Raw genomic sequence first — 20,498 nt, forward strand, 5'->3', positions numbered from 1 at the left:
GTGTCGAATTGCAATGTTTAATCTTGGCCAGGTCGTAGTTGCAAATGAGAACTTGTTCTCAACTAGCCTACCTGGTTAAATAAAGGTGAAATAAATACAAATGGATTCCGCATGGATTGGGCACAGAAGGTCTCGCTGGGGAAATGTAGCTGACAGTGTCAGCTAGAGATGACTTGCAGGAGCTTCCTGCAGGAATTTGTAGACTTGTATGAGGTCTTCTCTGTTGCTAATTAGCATTTCACTTTTTTTAAATTAAATGTATATTGATAAAACTCACCTAGTCCAAGTGAGAATTGTACGGTTAGTTCGACACATATAACAACACAGAGTTACACATGGAGTAAAACAAACATACAGTCAATAACACAGTAGAAAAATAAGTCTATATACAATGTGAGCAAATTATTATAAAAAATTTTTTGGGGGGGGGGGGGGGATAAACGCCGAAAATAAGGTATGGGGAAAAAAAACAGGCTTGGAAGATCTCCTACGTTTTGTTTAACGAGATAATCTTCATCAGCTAACGTCAGTTTGTGTGAATTCTGAACAATTTATGTAATAAAAAAAGCACATAGGCTTTATAATTCATAAAGGTTATGTTAACCGACTGCTATTATATTATAGAACAAAACGTATAAGGTCTCCTAAGCCTGTGTTAATCTCAGACCTTATTTTCGGCGTTTTTTCAAAAACACTATTATTTGCCCACTAATTTTCTCCATAGGGATAGCTGAACGACCCAGAGGTATCTAATTTCCGGGTTTTAGGACTACAAACTGCAAAGCTCTATACAGAGATGGTTTAGTATGAAGACGTGTAGAAACTGCTTCTCCAATAGAAACCCCGATCACGCTTGTAGGCGACCTTGGCTAGGTAAACTCATGCGCAGAAACACGTAATCGGGTCTAACGGTCTCTCGCGTCAAACTGCGCATGTGCAACCCGTAAAATCAAACCACTACTTCGATATACAGTTGTTTTTGACGAAAATTAAAACGTGTCAGTTTGTCATTTTCACAAGGTTGGAGTAATGACATGTTCAGCTACTTATTACATTGGATCGAATCTAGGTCGTGCCTTTAGATTTCAAGAAAATGTACAACTAAGGAATCCTTTTTGACTTCTCTCATTGTCTTCTTAAACCCCTAACACGGCCTGCTTGGTCTGTTCCGCAAGCGGTCTCGCTATGTTGCGCCTCTGGGTTTAGAAACTCTCCACGCTCTTTGTTTATTGTATAAAAAACGACAGAAAAAAAAAAACCTACGCCACGCTCTGTCGACGTAAGCACTTACACGTTCGCCGCCATTGCAAGCAAAACGAGTGCACAGATGACGAACAACACACAACACTTCACAACATGCGATTTGGCTCGCTTGTTTGAACCAAAATTAACCGATAACTTTACCTGAATGTGTTTCAACAAAAGTTCCAGCTTCAGCAGATAAAATGTCGGCTTTTATTGTAAGTATGTCGATTAATCAGTCACATTTCTAAAGCGTCTCAAGTCTAGTCTTGAAGGCCACATGATGGATGGACAGTCTTTATCTAGCTAAAACGCTAGCTAGCTGGAGCTGCTACACGCATCCAAACTAGCGCCTGTAAAGTTGTTGATTAGCAAGCTATTTAAAGTGCCAATAAGCAGTAGAAACAATAACGAAACTGGGGCGGGGACCCAGAAACTGAGGGATGGGTCTAGATAAATGTAACCACTCTCAAATGCATAGACAGCTATGGATGCAAGGACTGACCATCCATGATGATATCAAAATTAACGTGTTGGCAATGTTTTGAGGCTATATAGTGATTGTTTACAGTTACTTTGTTTACAAACATTGGAGTAACAAAAAGCTTATTTTGAGTTATGATGGGGAACGAAAGTTAAACTAAGCTCATGAGGCATTTCTAAGTTATGTTCTGCAAGAATTAATGGGTACATATCATTAATTTATGTCGAAAGATGGATGTAACAACTGCTGCTTGCTCCTTTTAATGAAATGCCATTAAGTGGTCTGCACTGTAGCTAGATAGATAATTATGTTATGTTCAAATGGCTACGATAAAATGGTGTGGAAACTTGACGTGAGGCCTGAGGGGATATGCTCAGTAGTTTATTTCATGTATGGGTTGACCTTCAGTCTAAGGCACCTATTTACCACTAGTTGAAAGCAAATCATCTTCTAGCAGAAATCATAGACAACTAGAGTACCTAATGGAACATTATTGTTGTCATTCAGCTCAGTATGTAACTAGTGATTAAAGTAATATAGCTACAAACTACAGTAAATATGTTCTTAAAATGACAATTGTATGAGGATTAACTTGCAATAGTTATCCTCAGTCTACCTGAATTGATCTCCTTGCCGTGCTGTTTCAGGCCCACCCTTCGGTGCGGATCAGGGGCACAGAGCACACCTACAACCCAGTGTTGTGTCAGGACGACAACTGCTCAGGCAAGGACAAGGGCACTCATATGCACTGTCCTCTCTGCACTGTGGTCGAGGCCTATCACGACCCTCTTATCCTACGGGCTCATTACCGCATTAAACATGTTGACAAGGGCATCGACTTTGCTGGTGAGAGGCTTTTCAACACGTATACATAAAAGTACACATCGGATGCTAGATTCAGTGGTAGTATGACTTTGCCAAAAGGTTTCAGTGAGAGATCTTTCACTCAAATCAGTTAAAATGTTTAAAGAAAAAATCAATATTTATTGATTGCTAGAAAATACATGGGACCTACAACTTTACAGCAAGCTTTTTGTCTTCCCTTCAGGCCTAAAAGTGCTTCGATGCTGCAACCACTGTGAGATCGTGGGCACCATCAAAGGGGAGAAAAGGTTCAAGGGGGCACACTGGCACTGCTACCGCTGCCGAAACGGCTTCAACCGCCGAGACGAGGCCATCAAACACTATAAGACCCACTTCCGGAACCCCCACACCACCTTCCAGATACAGGTCACACAGGTACTATCTCCAAACTACTGTAATAGAACAGACATTCACCATTGAACACTGTGTATGAAGAGTAAACAGACAGGGCACTTATTCTCCATATATACAAAAATAGTCTGAGTAGGAGTGCTGATCTAGGATGATTTTTGGCCTTTTAAATCATAGTCAATAAGAGTCCTGATTAGCTCGCCTACTCTGAGAATCTTTGTGAATACGGACCAAGACAGATCTCTCACAATCCCCTCCCTGTGCATTCAGGAGGTGAACAGCCGACAGTATTATGACCAGAGTCCAGAGGCCCACCCTAAAGCCTATGGAGGGCTGGAAGTGTGTACGGGCTCTGGGGTGGAGGGGGGAGACATGGGGACTATCATGGCGCAGCCAATCCTCAACACAGCCAACACGGAGACTCTGCTCACTGTGGAACCCAAGGTTTCATATATGTCTCATGATTTGTGGTGGGTAAATGTGGATAGTAGGGATGTAACAATTCACTGATGCGCATCTGTCCCAGGTTCTAATGTTTAAGTTATTAGTCCATAGGTCCTAGGACCCCAAACCGTTCCAAATGTAGCACGCATCGGTCAGAAAATCTATTAAAATGTTACAAATCGCTGGTTCACAAAAATGTTGGGGCTCAAATTACTTTCTACCTTCCAAAAATACCTAATCTTTTATGACAACAGTGTCCTCTCCTTCAGTGTCGAGCTAAGCATGTCATTGATCTACAAGTAATTTTGCATGCCGAACAACCACAGGCAATATTAGTAGCCTAGTCAAACTGTGTGCTGCTTCGTGCACTGACAAACAAGAGGTAAACCTATTGCTGATTTTGCGCATCACCTTCAGCATTCAAATGTTTGTATTGTCAAATGTGCTGTTAAATTGTTTTAGCGGAATAAAAGTAGCCTAAGCTACCGCCAGAGACACAGCTCTCATCTGGCTATACATGCTGCACTTGGCTTACATTGGATGAATTTAGATTGCAGGTTCACCATCAGCAAACATTTTACTTGAAACAATCAGTGTATATGGTATTTGTTTAGATGTAAAGTTGATCATTTCAATACGAGGACAACAATCACTTTTGCTACCTGCACTGCATGGGCGACGCAAGAGAAGCTCACTCAGTCTGTCAACTTGTAAAGGGTCTAAACCATTCGATTATGAGACGGATGAAATCCAAAGTTGTGCTATATATTCATTGTCTATATCATAGCATAATTGTGTAGATGATAAATTGAAACTCTCTAACAGGTTTAATCTGCAAAAGTTATTAATTAATTAGTGAGAGATGGTGATTTCAGATCAGGTGTGTGGGGGGGGACAGATCCAGCTCATGAGCTCCATCAGCAGCAGATTTTAATTTAGAAATGAAAATGAATGTGTTTATGCAGCAAATATCAGTGAATCGAATCTTATCGCATCAAACCGACTCGTTTCAAACTAAAACGTATCGTTCCTGTATCAGCGCCCATGTATCTATCTATAAAATTGTCTTGAAAGGGATAGATGCACATCCCAAGTAGAGAGGGTTGTGGTGGGTTGATATTGTGAAGTGTATGTCATGTTGTATTGTGTGGTCTGTACAACATGTCCTGTTGCTTGTGCTATCAAAGTGTATATTGGTGTCGCTGAATCTTCTATAGCGGTAGTGTCTTCAGTGTTAAAAAGGTTCATCTCAAACCCAGCACAGGAGGTGTATATGTCAAGTAACTTGTGTCTTGGCATTGTATGGTGATTGGTGCCTGCTCTGGTTGAAGGACAGCAGCGTGAACAACGGGATCCTAGTGGCGGCCGAAGAGGAGGTGGGGCCTTCCCAGCATACCCTGGACCAGACCCAGACACTGGTTCTCATGGACCCAGATGGACAGGGAGGCAACCTGATTTACGAGGAGGCGGCCAGCATTATCTCTGAACAGGTGTCTCCATTGAGTTATCTTGCTAATACTATGCTTTAGTAAGTTCTCACATCCAATGTTTTTCTTACCAATATCAATTACAACCCTCATCAATCTACATACTTTTATGCAAGCAGCCTGCATGCCCTAATGCTTACCTCTGTTACCCCTCTACTCCCTTCATGCCATGATACTAACCTTGGTGTACTTATGGTTGTCTATTGCAGGGCGGGGAGAGTCTGGAGCAGGCCCTGCATATAGAGAAGCATCTGCTGGAACTCCACCAGCAAAACGTGACCCTGCGGCAGGAGAAGGACGCCATGGAGAAGAGGCTAAGGGCAGAGATCCACAGACTTAACGAACAGGTACACTAAGAGCAGACTTGTGAGCTGAGATACAGACTATAAGACTAAGTACACTGACCAGCACAGATTATGTAACCTCAAAGAAAGGTTATCAAAACAAGATGGCCTACACAAAAAAGCTAAGATGCTTTGTATGAAGGATAGAGATTAGATCATTTTTTATGTTTAGTGGCAGCAGGGGAGGCAAGGCTAGGAGACTGAGGGCAGAGATACAGCATCTCAAAGACCACCAGGTACAAAGATGGGTAACTTAACGTGATATCTTTTTGTGAAAGATAAACTTATTTGTATGATGAACTTGTCATAATTTGTGTCTGTGTGAAGAATAGATGTGTTCATTTTTAACATGTTTAGCGGCAGGAGAGGCCGATTGGAGAGGTGGATGGAGGCAGAGATGCCGAGTTTCTTTGACCTCGTTCAGGAACAGGTATTTTTGGCACCCAGAAGCAAACTGTGCGTGTGCACTGGCTGGCCAGAGACTTGAGGGCAGACACACTGACAGAAGGCTGAAGGCAGAGATATTTACATTTATAGACTCCAGGCACACAATGTTAGTAAATGGCAAAACACTCATGGTTTTCAACACTCCCCCTTTCCTGGCTTTGCACTGATGTCTACGAGTGTTTTAACTGTGGCAAAAAGTGTGGAAATTAAGAGTTGTGGGAGTCACTCAATAAATGCAGCAAAACACTTACGTGAAAGATGGACTTCAAAAACGTATAGGCCAGAATCATTCAGCAATTGACCGGGGAAAGGATACGCGATCTCGATCAGCAGGTACACTGACCACGGTATGGAGCAGCAAAGACATGGTTAACTTATCAGGATAACTATTTTATTTATATATAAAAAATTGGCGGAGGAAACTGATTTGTATGGGGATCTTCTCAAAATGTGTATTTGTGTGAAGGATAGATGGGAGTTAAAGTGCTTACCTTATGTCTCTTCTAATAAGTCCTCCACCCTTTCTGTATTTGACATTCTTGGTGGAATGGAAAACAGACCATTCTGACGTGGCCATGTTGTCTCCCCTGTCCTGAGGTGCCCCCAGGTGGCCAGTGTGGTGCAGGCCAACATCAAGATGTTTGAGGAGCTAAAGCTGTACCGCTCTGCAGAGAACAGCCAGCAGAGAATCGATCAGCTGGTGAGTGGACGCTTGTAACTGCTACTGTAGTGATGATCCTAAGTTATTGTTAAATAGGGGTAAGATCTGAAATTATTTTCCAATTGTTTAGTTCTGAACTGAACCACCATTTTTTTCGTTCCGTTCCACTGTTTCCGACCAGCAAAATAAACCAAAAAAGTACAGTTTTATATCGTTCCCTTTTCAACCTATGAAATCAAGTTTTTTACATTTAGCTCATTAAATTACTTCACTGATCAGTGCGGATAGAGCAGGCAAGCTAGTTGTTTACATGCATGATGGACAGACTAGTGTAGCCTATGGCACACGATGCAACTGAAATTTTGCGGGTGGGGAGAGATCGAGAGTGGGTTAAATACAACGTGATAGGCTTATGGTATCCTTATCTAGCATTGGAAAAGTTAATCCATTCTTTAGCTAATACAAAAATCGTTCTGCCTATCTTCTGAATCACGATTGTAACGTCAGTACAGTAGCCTATGCTCCGTAGGGGGAGGGCCAGGTAGCCTAAACACATACACACTGGCAAAGATTTTCAGTTTGCAGGCATACACTGGAATAAGTTTCTGAGTGACAGTGAGGGTTTGCATAGGCCCTTTGTTGTGTTTTTTTTGTGGGACTAGAAAAAAATGACTGGAACGTAAAATTATTAACCAGTTCCCATGCTTTTAAAATAACAGTTCTGTTCCTGAACAATATGGATCACTTTCGCATCTGTTCCTTGAAAATGTTCAGTATTTTCTGGTTTTCGGTTCTGTTTCTAGTAGGGCTGACCCCATTTAGTCAACTGGTTGATTGTTTGGTCGATAGGCTGTTGGTCGACCGAGGTTTCTTTAGTCGAGCAGTTGCAAAAAAAATGTCTAGATCTATCATGGTGTACAAGACACCTGTCTAATTTGCGCTGAGTGGACTGATCCATTGTGGGGATGCACATTCCATCAGTCTAAGACATGTGCTACTGAAATTGTATATGGTTATATTACATAAGAACAATGGTGCAAAACTAATAAAAATAATATTATTTAAAAACAAATGCGCTTTCTATCTCGTTGGATAGCGGTCGCTGTCTCTGCTTCTGAAACACATTAGTGCGCTGTTGAATTGGCGCCTTTTCCTAGACCATGTTGCTATGTGGATAATAGCAACGTTAACCAGCATATTGGTGTTGAGAACAATGCCGTGGAGGCATCAGCAGAATGAGGAGATGAGAAAACAGCCCTTGCCTTATTATCTAAGAAAAGTTTGGAGATGGGAAACCCAAACTTAATTAGCTATGTAATCGATAGCCTAACTGTTAAATGTGCCTGGCTTTATAAGACAGCAATATATCTACAGAAATAAGAGTTTATTTAATAGCCTACTGATTTCGCCTCAAGCAATGACATTTCAAGTAAGCAATTTCACAAATTGGGCTGTTTTTAATCTTTGCTTTACTGTAATAAAGGCTTTACACTTTTTGTCATTAGAACAGTCTCTCTGGTATTATTTCTAATTTGTTGTTTACACTGTTCCAAATTGCCTGAAATAATATTTCTAATAATAATGCTCCTTTTTCTTGGTCATCTTCTTATTATTAGAATAAGAAATGTCATTAGAGGGCTTAGTATAGCAGACTTGTATAACCACCATTGAGCTGTAGGCCTAAGAGCACATCCTGTTTAGTCTTAATACTGTAACTTAGGCCTGTATGTCAATATATAGGCTACTGTATCAATCAACCATTCGTTCATGTCATCACACAGCATATGAGTAATTCATGATTTGAAATGCATTCAAGCATTTTAGTTTTAAAATAAAGCGAGCCCAGAATAATTAGCTTAAGCAATAAATAAACCGTTCCATTTCGGAAATTGCATTCACAAATTAGTGCGAATGTTTTTAGTCTTTGCTGTATTAAAGACTTAACAAAAAAACGTTACAACAGACTCTGTTACTCTTATACTTTATTTAGTGTTATAATTTTTCTGACCGTTTGGAACAATGTTATTGCAATCTATACAGCACCTGTTTGGCACACATAATATGCATTCAGCACTTGCTCCTTACCTTTTTTTTTTCTTGATCTCTAGTATTTTCCACAACTAGTCACATTTATTCCACACATCGGACTTGATTCCACACATCGGGGGGTGTGGATCAGCTATAATATTGTAGCTTCCATCAATGTAACTGTCTGCATCACTTCAAATCCCCCATATATTTTTTTTGCAAATATACATACATATACAGTACCAGTCAAAAGTTTGGACACCTACTCATTCTATTTTTTTTTTTACTATTTTCTACCTTGTAGAATAATAGTGAAGACATCGAAACTATGAAATAACACATGGGATCATGTAGTAACCAAAAGTGTTAAACAAATCAAAATATATTTTAGATTCTTCAAAGTAGCCACCCTTTGCCTTGATGACAGCTTTGCACACTATTGGCATTCTCTCAACCAACTAGGGCCTGTCCTTTGGTATGATGAGTCCAACTGCCGTGTCTTTGTGAGACGCAGAGTAGGTGAACGGATGACCTCCGCATGTGTGGTTCCCACCGTGAAGCATGGAGGGTGTGTGGGGGGGGGGGCTTTGCTGGTGAGACTGTCAGTGATTTATTTCTGAGGCTGGTAACTCTAAAATAGTAAAAAATAAAGGAAAACCCCTGGAATTAATAGGTGTCAACTTTTGACTGTATGTACTGTATGTATTCCTTTAACTTTCTAACCCTACCTCCCCTAATTGGAGTGAACTAGTGAACAACAATGCTTAGACAGTAGATCTATTTCCTTTGTTTTTACTCCTGTCCTTCCTCAACCTGTCCCATCTATTTCTGATGTCCATCCGGTTTGATTTCTATTTGCCATATCTTTCAAACTGTGCTCTTTCACAAAAGTTAAACAAAAATCTATATATGTTTTTCAGACATAGTTTTACATTAGTTATCTTGTTATTAGTCCCAACCTTCAGCTCCATTCTACCCATCTATCTCTTAACACCATCCATATTGGATTTATATTTGACCTATCCTTTTCAACTGTGCTGTGATGTTTCAGAAAAGTTCTGAACCTTTCTATTCTCATTGTTTCTACATATTGAAAATAAACATTTTTGCAAAGTATTATTGTTAGGGTTGCATATTTTGGGTAATATTCAGAGGTGGAAACTTTCTGTGGGAGTATATGAGTATAATAACGTTTAAATGTAGATTTTTTTTGCATTGGATATATTTACCATATCATATGGAGACAAACAAACCTTTTACCTTATCATAAGTAGACATAACTGCAAATGATAAAATTCTTCCGATTTTATTTAGTTACGAATTGAACTTCTAATTAAATGAGTTGACTCTTCACATGGGATTATTTCACTGAACGACAAAAGGGAATATTGAATGATCCATCGCATCTCCCAAAAATGTTTTCAACATGCATCTGTAAAATGATAGTCTAGAAACTAAAGCTTTGGTTGTCTTCCTCTCAGGCTTCCATGTCTTCTCCCTGGTCCTCCTCAATGTCCACCTCTTGAACTTCAGTCTCTTAGGCCTCATCTTCACGATCACTTTCCAACCTTGTTGAGGATGGCTCGTTGTCAGGCTCAAAAAGCCTCAAATTTGACCAATTTTTCAACCCTTGTATTGTTCAGCCTGTTGCGTGCTTTGGTGTGTGTGTGTGTTCCCAAACAAGGACCAGTTGCACTTTGAGGCGGCTGATGTTGGTGGGATTTGGAGGATGATGGATGCAACTGGGGAAAGAGCCTCAGATCCACAAAGTCCCTTCCACCAGGTGGCTGATGACATATGTTGGCACGACTGCCATATTGCATCTCCATCCCAAAGCCCTTGCTTGGAAGTGTACTTCGCCAGACCTTGTCCTCATCCAGGCCAAGGTGGCGAGACCCGGTAGTGATGACACCATAGGCCTTGTTGATATCTGCACCAGACAGGATGCGCTTGCCAGCATACTTGGGGTCCAACATGTACACTGCGGCGTGTATGGGCTTCAGGCAGAAGTCTTCATGCTTTTTGATGTATTTCCTGAACTGCAGTTTCTTCTGCTTAGAGCAACAATGAAGTGAGCAGGGCAGTACAGATTTCTTCTCTTACATCTGCAAGCAGAGTCTGAATATCGGACAGGATGGCATTGTCTCCCTAAATCCGTGCAATGGCTACTGCTATAGGTTTCAGGCTGCTTACCACTCTCTCCCAAAATACATCATCCAGGAGGATCCTCTTGATGGGGCTGTCCAAATCGGCAGACTGTGATATGGACATTTCTTGGAGAGACTCCTTCCCCTCCAGGAGACTGTCAAACATGATGACAACACCACCCCAACAGGTGTTGCTGGGCAGCTTCAATGTGGTTCTCTTATTCTTCTCACTTTGCTTGGTGAGGTAGATTGCTGCTATAACTTGATGACCCTTCACATACCTAACCATTTCCTTGGCTCTCCTGTAGAGTGTATTGTTTTCAGTGGCATGATGTCCTTGAGGAGCAGATTCAATGCATGCACAGCACAGCCAATGGCTGTGATGTGAGGGTAGGATTCTTCCACTTTAGACCAAGCAGCCTTCACGTTCGCAGCATTGTATGTCACCAGTGCAAATACCTTCTGTGGTCCAAGGCCATTGACTGCCTTCAGCTCATCTGCAATGTAGAGACCGGTGTGTCTGTCCCTTGTCTGTGTTCTTGTAGAATACTGGTTGAGGGGTGGAGATGATGTAGTTAATTATTCCTTGCCCACAAACATTTTACCACCCATCAGAGATGATTGCAATACAGTCTGCTTTCTTTATGATTCGCTCTCTGCATCCAGCAAATTAGTAGATGAAGCATGTCTGGTTGGAGGGGTGTATGCTGGGCGAAGAACATTCAGAAATCATTGCCTGTGAGCATCAGAGGTGAAGCAGTTGCATACACAGCTCGAGCAAGACATTCATTAGTATTTCCCTGACTACATTCCTCTTACTACTTCTTATTCAAGGACAACCATGAGCTGTTGCTATCGTTAAGGTGTCTGATTCATTATTTTCACCAAAACTAGAAGTAAAGGGACTTTTGTCAGTTTGCTTGTTGTGAGCACTGAGGGAACTTTATGCACTTGGCCAGATCAAATCAAATGTATTTATAAAGCCCTTCTTACATCAGCTGATATATCAAAGTGCTGTACAGAAACCCAGCCTAAAACCCCAAACAGCAAGCAATGCAGGTGTAGAAGCACGGTGGCTAGGAAACTCCCTAGAAAGGCCAGAACCTAGGAAGAAACCTAGATAGTAACCAGGCTATGAGGGGTGGCCAGTCCTCTTCTGGCTGTGCCGGGTGGAGATTATAACAGAACATGGCCAAGTGTTCTTAGATGACCAGCAGGGTCAAATAATAATAATCAGTGTTTGTCGAGGGTGGAACACGTCAGCACCTCAGGAGTAAATGTCAGTTGGCTTTTCAGAGCCGATCATTCATTCAGAGTATCTCTACCGCTCCTGCTGTCTCAAGAGTTGAAAACAGCAGGTCTGGGACAGGTAGCACGTCCAGTGAACAGGTCAGGGTTCCATAGCTGCAGGCAGAACAGTTGAAACTGGAGCAGCAGCACGGCCAGGTGGACTGGGGACAGCAAGGAATCATCAGGCCAGGTAGTCCTGATGCATGGTCCTATTGCTCAGGTCCTCTGAAAGAAAGAGCGAAATAGAGAGGGCCTACTTAAATTCACACAGGACACCGCATAAGACAGGAGAAATACTCCAGATATAACAGACTGACCCTAGCCCCCCGACACATTAAATACTGGAGGCTGAGACAGGAGGGGTCGGGAGACACTGGCCCCATCCGACGATACCCCCGGATAGGGCCAAACAGGCAGGATATAACCCCATCCACTTTGCCAAAGCACAGCCAACAGGGATATCTTCATCTTTGTTGCACTCTTCACATGATTTGGCACAGTATTTGCAAATGTACACAGCTTTTCCTTCTACATTAGCTGCAGTGAAATGTCTCCACACATCAGATGGTGCCCGTGGCATTTTCCTGTGGACATTAGAAAAAATGAGTTAACCCCAATACAATTCCATGTACAGATAAATAGTTAAGCAGTTAGATTAAACGACTCCTTTGTAAGATAAATGTTTTAAAATGAAATATGTATGGAAACAGGTGAATTAACACTCCTCAGTTAGCAGGCTCAAGCAAGCTCAAACCCACATGTTAACAATTTCTGCTAGTTCGTTTTTGCTACCAAGTTAGAAATGATTTAAACACACTTTGCTGTAGGCTACTATTTACTAGTAACAAAAATATTGTATGTCATATAAAATATATTCACACCACCCAATATTGTAATCAAAACTTACCAGAAAACATGTAGTCCATGGCTCAGACAGTGTAGTAGTGTGGGCTCAATAGCATCTCATTAGCGTGCAAGATCTTGAGAATCAGCTGTACATGTGATGGAAGAGTGCACTGTGCATGCAAAGGGTTGCAATTCCATTGAATTGGGGATAGTTTAACCAAAATATGCCACAAGACCTAGAATTGCCTCACGTGTATCCCACAAAAAAGGTGCACTGTTAACTTTTTAAAAATACATTTAAGCAATATTCCGGAAATTTACCGTCAAGTTTCCGACCCTTTGCAATCCCTAATTATTTTATTATTGATCGATCGCCTATTACTTTTCAGATCATCCAGTAGTGCCATCTACGGTTTTCAGAGTTTGTTTTAACTAATTTATTGATGTGATTATGTAATATTATAGGTCAGGCCCCATTGTGCCGTATTTGGACAGGATTAGTTTTACTGGGGAAGGTGGGGTTATGTAATTATGTGCACGAGCACAAAACACCACATCTGTCATTTTAGTCCCGTCCGAATTGACATCCGTTTGTTGAGAGAAATCTTTGCGTTTGACAGGTGTTGCTCGCGGTTATTGCAATAACTGATCTGATAAATTGAACTAAGTGCTGCGCATAGCCTTTATATAAAGGGCCTACATGTATCAACTTGCACAGTGAATGCTTTTGTTTATGTTTTGTGTGTATGAATTGAATATTGCCAAATGCATCATAAAAAAAAATATTGTGGCTATTTAATGCAACCCTTGCTGTTAATAGATCGCAAAGCAGCAGCATAGAACTGACCTAAACATTTGGAAATGATAAGTGAACTTTTTCATCCATATCCTTAAAATGCATCTCGAGTGCAATTGCACGGTTTAGCTCACATCTGAAGGCTGGAGGGCATTTAGGATCCCTAAAATATCCTAATGATTATAATCACACTTCCTTAATTTAAATATTATGGCAACACTATAGGAAAGATGGTTTAGAAACTTGGGAACCAAGCTTGAGTTATCAGTGTGGCCCTATCACCTGGACGTGTTGAAATGCTTAATCTTCACACCTAGAATAAAAACCTCCAGGCTTCTGTCATAACTGTCAATTTATTTGAGAGAAAGAAAAAAAATAATTACAGGGTGCAGTTTGGTAAAAAATGAATCCCGTGGAATAACGGACATTCTGGAGTAATAATTACATAACCAACGTTCTCTAGTAATTAGTGATCAAATTTGACAACATCCGGTGAAATCGGAGTGCGCCAAAATACAAAATCGTAATATTAAACATTCATGAACATACAAGTGTCATACATGATTCGTTAGCTTAGAATCTTGGTAATCTAACTGCGTTGTCAGATTTCAAAAAGGCTTTACAGCAAAAGCATGGCATTCGATTGTCTGAGGACAGCGCCCCATGTCAACATATCTTTCAAACCAGCACTGGCGACAAAATATCATAAATAGTGCTAAAATAAATCACTTACCTTTGAAGCTCTTCCTCTGTTTGCAATCCCAAGGGTCCCAGCTACACAATGAATGGTCGTTTTGTTCGATAAAGTCCTTTATATCCCAAAAACGCTGTTTAGTTGGCGCAATTGAATTCAATAATCCAGTCCTTCAACATGCATACAAAGGATCCAAAAAGTTACCAGCAAAGTTCGTCCAATCGAGTCAAACGATGTTTTTTCTTAATCCTCAGGTTGTCTAATATCTAAATAAACGATAATATTTCAGACGGAGATTACTATGTTCAATAGCAAAGGAAAAGAAACAAGAGGGCGCCCACATTCACGCGCGCATAAAGACTACTTTTGCCCTGGCGCTCAACTTGGAATGACTACAAATACTTCTTCATGTAAAAAAACAAAAAAACAAGCCTATAACCTGGTATAAAGACTGTTGCCATATAGTGGAAGCCATAGGAACTGCAATCTGGGAGGTGGAAATTAGATCTTTCAATAGCATTGCATTGGAAGTCATTCCAAGCTCAAAAAAAAAGATTTCCGTATCGATTTTTTTTTTTATATTATTATTATTTTTTCCTCGGTTTTCGCCTGCTATATCAGTTCTGTTATACTCACAGACATTATTTTAACAGTTTTTGAAATTTCAGTGTTCTATCCAATTCTACCAATTATATGCATATCCTAGCTTCTGGGCCCGAGTAACAGGCAGTTTACTTTGGGCACATCAGACAGGCGGAAATTCAGGATACTGCACCGACCCTAGAAAGGTTCATGCTTACATTTTTAATGCCATAAATTGATGACATTAATGCATTTTCTTAGTTTGACTCCCTGAACCATCCATAGTTCAAATTCAAGCCCTGGCAGCTGATGCGCTAGTTTGACAAACACTTTACTAGCTAGCTACTTGTATGACTGAATAATGGAGAATGCTAGTAAGGGGCTTTTAAATGGCCAATTTCAAATCACTCCCAGATGGCTCTTTGGATGAAACCAAAGTAATTTGCATTTACTGCAAGGCTGAATTTGTTTATCACCAAAGTACGAGTCATCGTTTTAATTTACAAGCGAAACATAGTGTTGACGCCGGCAATACAAGTAGTTACTAATAGCAATGGAGGATATCTTCGGCAGGCTAAGCTAGAACGGTGTGCGCGCCGGAGGCCTGTCGACAAGCAGCAAGCTAACACAAGAAATAGCCAAGTGGATAGCTACAGCTTGCAGGCAAGTCCACATTGTGGAGGACGAAGTCTTGAGGGATAGCATCGAATGACAACGTATGAGTTACCCTCGAAAGCCACCGTCGTTACAAGAATAAACAAGCTGTATGAAAGGGAGAGGGCTATGAAAGCGGAGGACTTGAAACGTGCAACGGCTGTTGCTCTCACGGGAGACCACTGGAACTCGGTCAGTAACCACAACTACCTGGGTTACTGCGCACCACATCAATGGAAACTGCATTCACACACTCTGGCCGTAATGAAGACCGAGGCACTATGCTGAGACGTGCGCCGGGCATTTCATGGCTCTAGCAAAGCAGTGGAGCATTGAAAACAAAGTTACCACCGTTTGCATAGACTGTGCATGGAACATGATTGCAGCTGCCAGACATATGCCTTCTTGAACACCTGCTCTGCATCGCGCACAGTCTCCAAAGGTCCATCAGTGTCCCTACAGAACAGAGGGTTTGACAGTGCCATAGCTAAATGCCGAAAAATTGTTAGCCATTTCAAACACAGCCCACTAAATGCTGCAGAGCTAGGACATCAGCAAATGGACTGAAAGAGTCACTGGCACACAACAAGATGGAATTCCACTCTGGAATTGGTAACGCATGTCCACAGAAATCAACAACCACTGAGAGATCACCAACAACCAACAGAAAACCATGCCAACCACAGCCGAACTGGAGAAACTGCAGAAGCTGGAGGCACTACTGGAGCCCTGCAGGTAATATTCTTTATCACTATTAGTGTTATAATAAGGTGAGTGTAAAGTGTGAGCGAGTCTGGGCATAACAAGTCTCTCACAATTGACAAGTGATTTTGATTGATCTTTCACTGCAGATACTTGACTGAACTTCTGGGAGGAGAGATGTACATTTCCTGCTTAGTGGTGTTGCCTGCTTTGTCATCTCCTTCGGGTGATTGAGAGCTCCAATGATGACCCTGCCTAAATGATAAGATTCATGCTGACATTCACAACAGACCTGGAGAAATGCAAGGAAAACGCCAACCTAACATGGCTGAAGCTCGCCACAGAACTCGACGCAAGGTTTAAGGACCTGAAGTGCAGGTCTGGGAAGGCACTTCAGGTCCTTAAACCTTGGGTCGAGTGCTGAAAGAAGAGAGGCATTTAACATTTACATTTAAGTCATTTAGCAGACGCTCTTATCCAGAGCGACTTACAAATTGGTGCATTCACCTTATAATATCCAGTGGAACAACCACTTTACAATAGTGCATCTAAATCTTTTAAGGGGGGGTTAGAAGGATTACTTTATCCTATCCCAGGTATTCCTTGAAGAGGTGGGGTTTCAGGTGTCTCCGGAAGGCCTGCACAGCAACTGGATAAAGCAACAGAGTCATAGCCACCAAAGACGAAAGCTGCCCTTTAGTTGAGTTCTTCTGAGTCTGATGAAGAGGAGGAATCCATTGAAAATGTGTGGAGTGTTACAAAGCAGAGCCCAGCATCAACATGGAGGACTGTCCACTACAGTGGCGGTCACAGCATGCAGGGGCACAGCAGGCTGGCCTGCATTGCATGAAGTTACCTGGCAACGCCTGTTACATCAGTACCTTGTGAGAGGTTGTTTTCACACTCTGGGCATATTCTACACAAGAAGAGAGCAGCTTTATCGTCTGAAAATGTCAGCGGGCTTGCTTGTCTTTGCAATTGGCTCAGTGAAAAGAAATGGGAGGATGACTGAAGTGTATGGTCACAGGTTAATGTTCTGAGGGGTCCCTGACATTGTTGTATAGGTTTATGTTCTTTGTATCCATTTTTTTTCTTTTAGCCAACCTTCAAATCAGTAATTGGGAGAACTATAATTTTGTGTGTCTCTACCTACCTACCTATTAGTAAGTTCCAGGTCTATTGTATTTAACTTGTTTATGGTGAATATGCCATTAAAAACATTCTGATACTGAAATATTTTTGGTTTCAGTCCCTCCCTACATGCCTATAACTCAATACACTGCTATTTTTTAAATAGAAAAATCTTTATTTAGCACCAAATTTGAGCAAATAAAATATTTGTGATTAATTCCAAAATGTAATGCAATTAATCTCAATTCATTATTTTGATTGTTTGACAGGCCTACTAGTTCTGTGTGAATAGGTCTTTGGTCACGTAAAAAGAGCAAGGGTTGAGGAAATAGGGAGGGATTTCGGAAACAAAACTTTTCAGAGATGGCTGTAATTATGTTGCAGCTTCAGAAACATGGACAGCACGATAAACGCTTTTGATGTTCTGTGGCTGCAGCAGGGAGGAGAGCGAGACAACGGGTGCTAGTCACTGTCACTCCGTTTATTTTTTTCTTACACAGCACAGCAAGACTGAACAAGCAAATAAATTGCTGGTCGGACTCCCTCTAGTCATTTGTGTGTTTTGGTTATTTAATCAAACCGTGTGCTTAAAGCATCAGACAAGCTCAGTGAATATAGTTGATTTGATTAAAATACATAGGATGTGTCATATGAAAAAAGACATGTTAAAAATGTAGACCAATCAATTGGTCGAAAGAACAGACACTTGGTCGACCACTTTTTTTTATTTATTATTTTTGTCCGGGACAGCCCTAGTTTCCTGGACCGGTTCCAACCCCTGTTCTTGAATATTCTCAAGATCACATTCCAGATGAAAAACAACGCGTAAAGCCTTTTGAAAATCTACAGAGCTATGCATATTCTGTATGGTTAGTAAAAATTACTGAGCTTCAATAGTATTCACGAGCTGGAATGTCAAAGGGCCTAATTGCCCACTGAAACAGTGGTTTCTTGTTTAAAATGCTTGTATACCAATATACATGTAGCTTCCCTGGAGCCATCCTTTTATAAATCTACTAAACATCACTGACAGGCCATTCAGTTGTTACATGGTATAAAGCCCTATTCGGACGGGATTAGTTTTACTGGGGGAGGTCGGGTAATATAATTAAGTGCACGAGCACAATACACCACATCTGTCATTTTAGTCCCTTCCGAATCTATGTCAGTGATTTTACATGGCAGAAGAGTAACAATTCCAGACAGAATAACTTGTTTTTTTGTGAACTCAAGTCCTCTGACAATATTAGTCCCCCCGTGTCAATTGACATCCCTGTGTTTTGAGAAAAATGTCAGTTTGACAGGTGTTGCTCGCGGTTTGAGCAAGTAAACCATAACTGATTCTATAAATTGAACGAAGTCCTGCGCATAGCCTTTATATGAAGGACCTACATGTATCAACTTGCACAGTGAATGCTTTTGTTTGTTTTATGCGAAGGAATTGAACATCGCCATGTGCATCATAAAAAAAACAACATTAAAAGCAACATTGCTGTTCACAGATCGCAAAGCAGCATAGAACTGAGCTAAATGTTTGGAAATGACAAGTTCACTTTCTATTCCTAGCCTAACACATAAAGTGCAAGTGTGCTGTTCGGCTCACATCTGAAGGCTGGGGGGCATTTAGGATGCCTTCTACTGCGGATCGCTAAAATATCCTAATGAATATGATCACACTTCCTCAATTCAAATATTATGGTGACACTATACCAAAAATGGTTGGCATGGTTTAAAAACTTGGGAACCAAGCTTGAGTTATCAGTGTAGCCATGTTATCGTGTGGAATGTCTTCACTCCTAGAAAACAATTTGGACAATTAATTCCGTCTGAATCGTCCTCTTGAATAACAGACATTCTGGGCTAATAATTACATAATCAACGTACTCTAGTAATACTAGTTCTGTGCAAATAGGGCTTATGAGACTCTTTCACCACTGATGATGCCTGTCTTTCTGTTTGGCAGGTGAAGAGTCTGGAGATGCAACACCGCACTCTCATCCACACCCAGCTAGCCTCCCTGAGGACAGAGCTTCTACGGCAGGCTGAGAGAACAACGCCTGTCAACGGCCACACAGAGCTCACAGTCAGCCTGGTTGGTGAGATAGCCACTCACCCTGGGGAGATGACCCTCTTTGAGGAGGAACAGACTGAAACCAGGGTAGAGAGGGAGGAAGAAGCATTGACCATGGTGGTGGTTCAGATGGGCCCTGACCCAGGGGACTCGGTACCGATATCGGGTGATGCGTGTTTGGTGGCTGGGAAGAATGAGGAATCATCGGTCCCTGAACTGGACAGTGTTGACTCTGGGGCAGAGCCCTTCAAGAATGCTACAGAATCCCTTGAAGACAAAGAGGGGGAGGAGAAATGGTCAAGGAAGCGCAGCCCCAAAGAGGAACCCGGGGGGGAGAGTGAAGCCAAACTGCAACGCATCTGTTGAGATAATAGATAATAGAGACAGTGGTCTTTATTACTCTCATCTGTTTTTCCCTTTGTCTCTCTCCAGTATTTTCCTGGCAGTACTTGTGAGTTTCTTTAAGGGGGGTACCTTTCCCACAAGGGGTTCTAATAGGCTGCTGCAGACTGAGCCAGGCACAGTACAGCAGTGTGGGAAAACCTCAACTGAGAAACCAGTCCCTAATATGGCTGTGAAAGTCAATGCATCCTCCACTCCATGCAGTGTGTAAGCTGTACATAATGCTACTCCACTAAACCTACTGACTTACTGTTTACCAGTCTGCTCTGTACATTAGCTCTGTTTTAGAAGCTTCATGAAGGATGACGGTCTGCAGTGAATTAGATCTATTCAAAGCAAATAACCAATTCATGTTATTTTGTTCTGACTGAAGTTTTTGCAATGTGTTCCAATGTTTTCATAAAGCTTGTTTGTTCAACAGTTGGTTCCATTGTTCTACTAAACATTATTTTTTACAGACTGGAGGTAACTAACCATCTGTCTTGATGAGACAGCCACTTGTCACACTATGCAATTGTAGTTTGTTATACAATGTGTTGCTCATTAACTTGCATAAGATGTATACAGTACATAGCCTACAAATCATATCGGATACAACAGTACATCTCAAGCCTATGAATTTGCTTTATTTGACTAAACAAAGCTACTGTGTAGTTTATTGCTTACCGGTATTCAGGCATTGTTTTTCATCCCAAAGTTGTAAACAAATGAAAAGCAATCCCTTGACATGAATTTGTAGTTGCTGAATAAAGAAAACAACAATGTGAAGAAATCTTTGTCATTCTGTCATGAATCTGAATGCATTCAAACCTATACACCACTTGAACATAG

The 20,498-nt window shown here is 41.2% G+C and overlaps 1 protein-coding gene across 3 annotated transcripts; it reads left to right on the plus strand.

Moving 5' to 3' along the window:
• Positions 1-1,269: 1,269 nt before the first annotated feature.
• Positions 1,270-20,435, plus strand: LOC106567560 (uncharacterized). Of its 3 annotated transcripts, none has more exons than XM_014137021.2 (8): positions 1,270-1,460; positions 2,374-2,572; positions 2,775-2,965; positions 3,212-3,411; positions 4,722-4,875; positions 5,082-5,219; positions 6,271-6,363; positions 19,158-20,435. In XM_014137021.2, the coding sequence occupies exons 1-8, from the start codon at positions 1,446-1,448 to the stop codon at positions 19,629-19,631; spliced, it is 1,464 nt and encodes a 487-aa protein (XP_013992496.1). In that variant the 5' UTR covers positions 1,270-1,445; the 3' UTR covers positions 19,632-20,435. The 3 variants fall into 3 exon arrangements, with proteins under 3 accessions (XP_013992496.1, XP_013992502.1, XP_013992512.1); XM_014137027.2 differs by having other exon boundaries at positions 4,725-4,875; XM_014137037.2 differs by having other exon boundaries at positions 3,212-3,385; positions 4,717-4,875.
• The last annotated feature ends 63 nt before the right edge of the window (positions 20,436-20,498 follow it).

Source organism: Salmo salar, chromosome ssa01 (genome assembly GCF_905237065.1).
Source record: "Salmo salar chromosome ssa01, Ssal_v3.1, whole genome shotgun sequence".
Lineage (NCBI taxonomy): Eukaryota > Metazoa > Chordata > Actinopteri > Salmoniformes > Salmonidae > Salmo > Salmo salar.

Coding starts and splice junctions, on each gene's coding strand:
- LOC106567560 (XM_014137021.2), top strand. Junction 2,966..3,211: donor TCCAGATACAGGTCACACAG/GTACTATCTCCA, acceptor CTGTGCATTCAG/GAGGTGAACAGCCGACAGTA. Junction 5,220..6,270: donor TCCACAGACTTAACGAACAG/GTACACTAAGAG, acceptor AGGTGCCCCCAG/GTGGCCAGTGTGGTGCAGGC.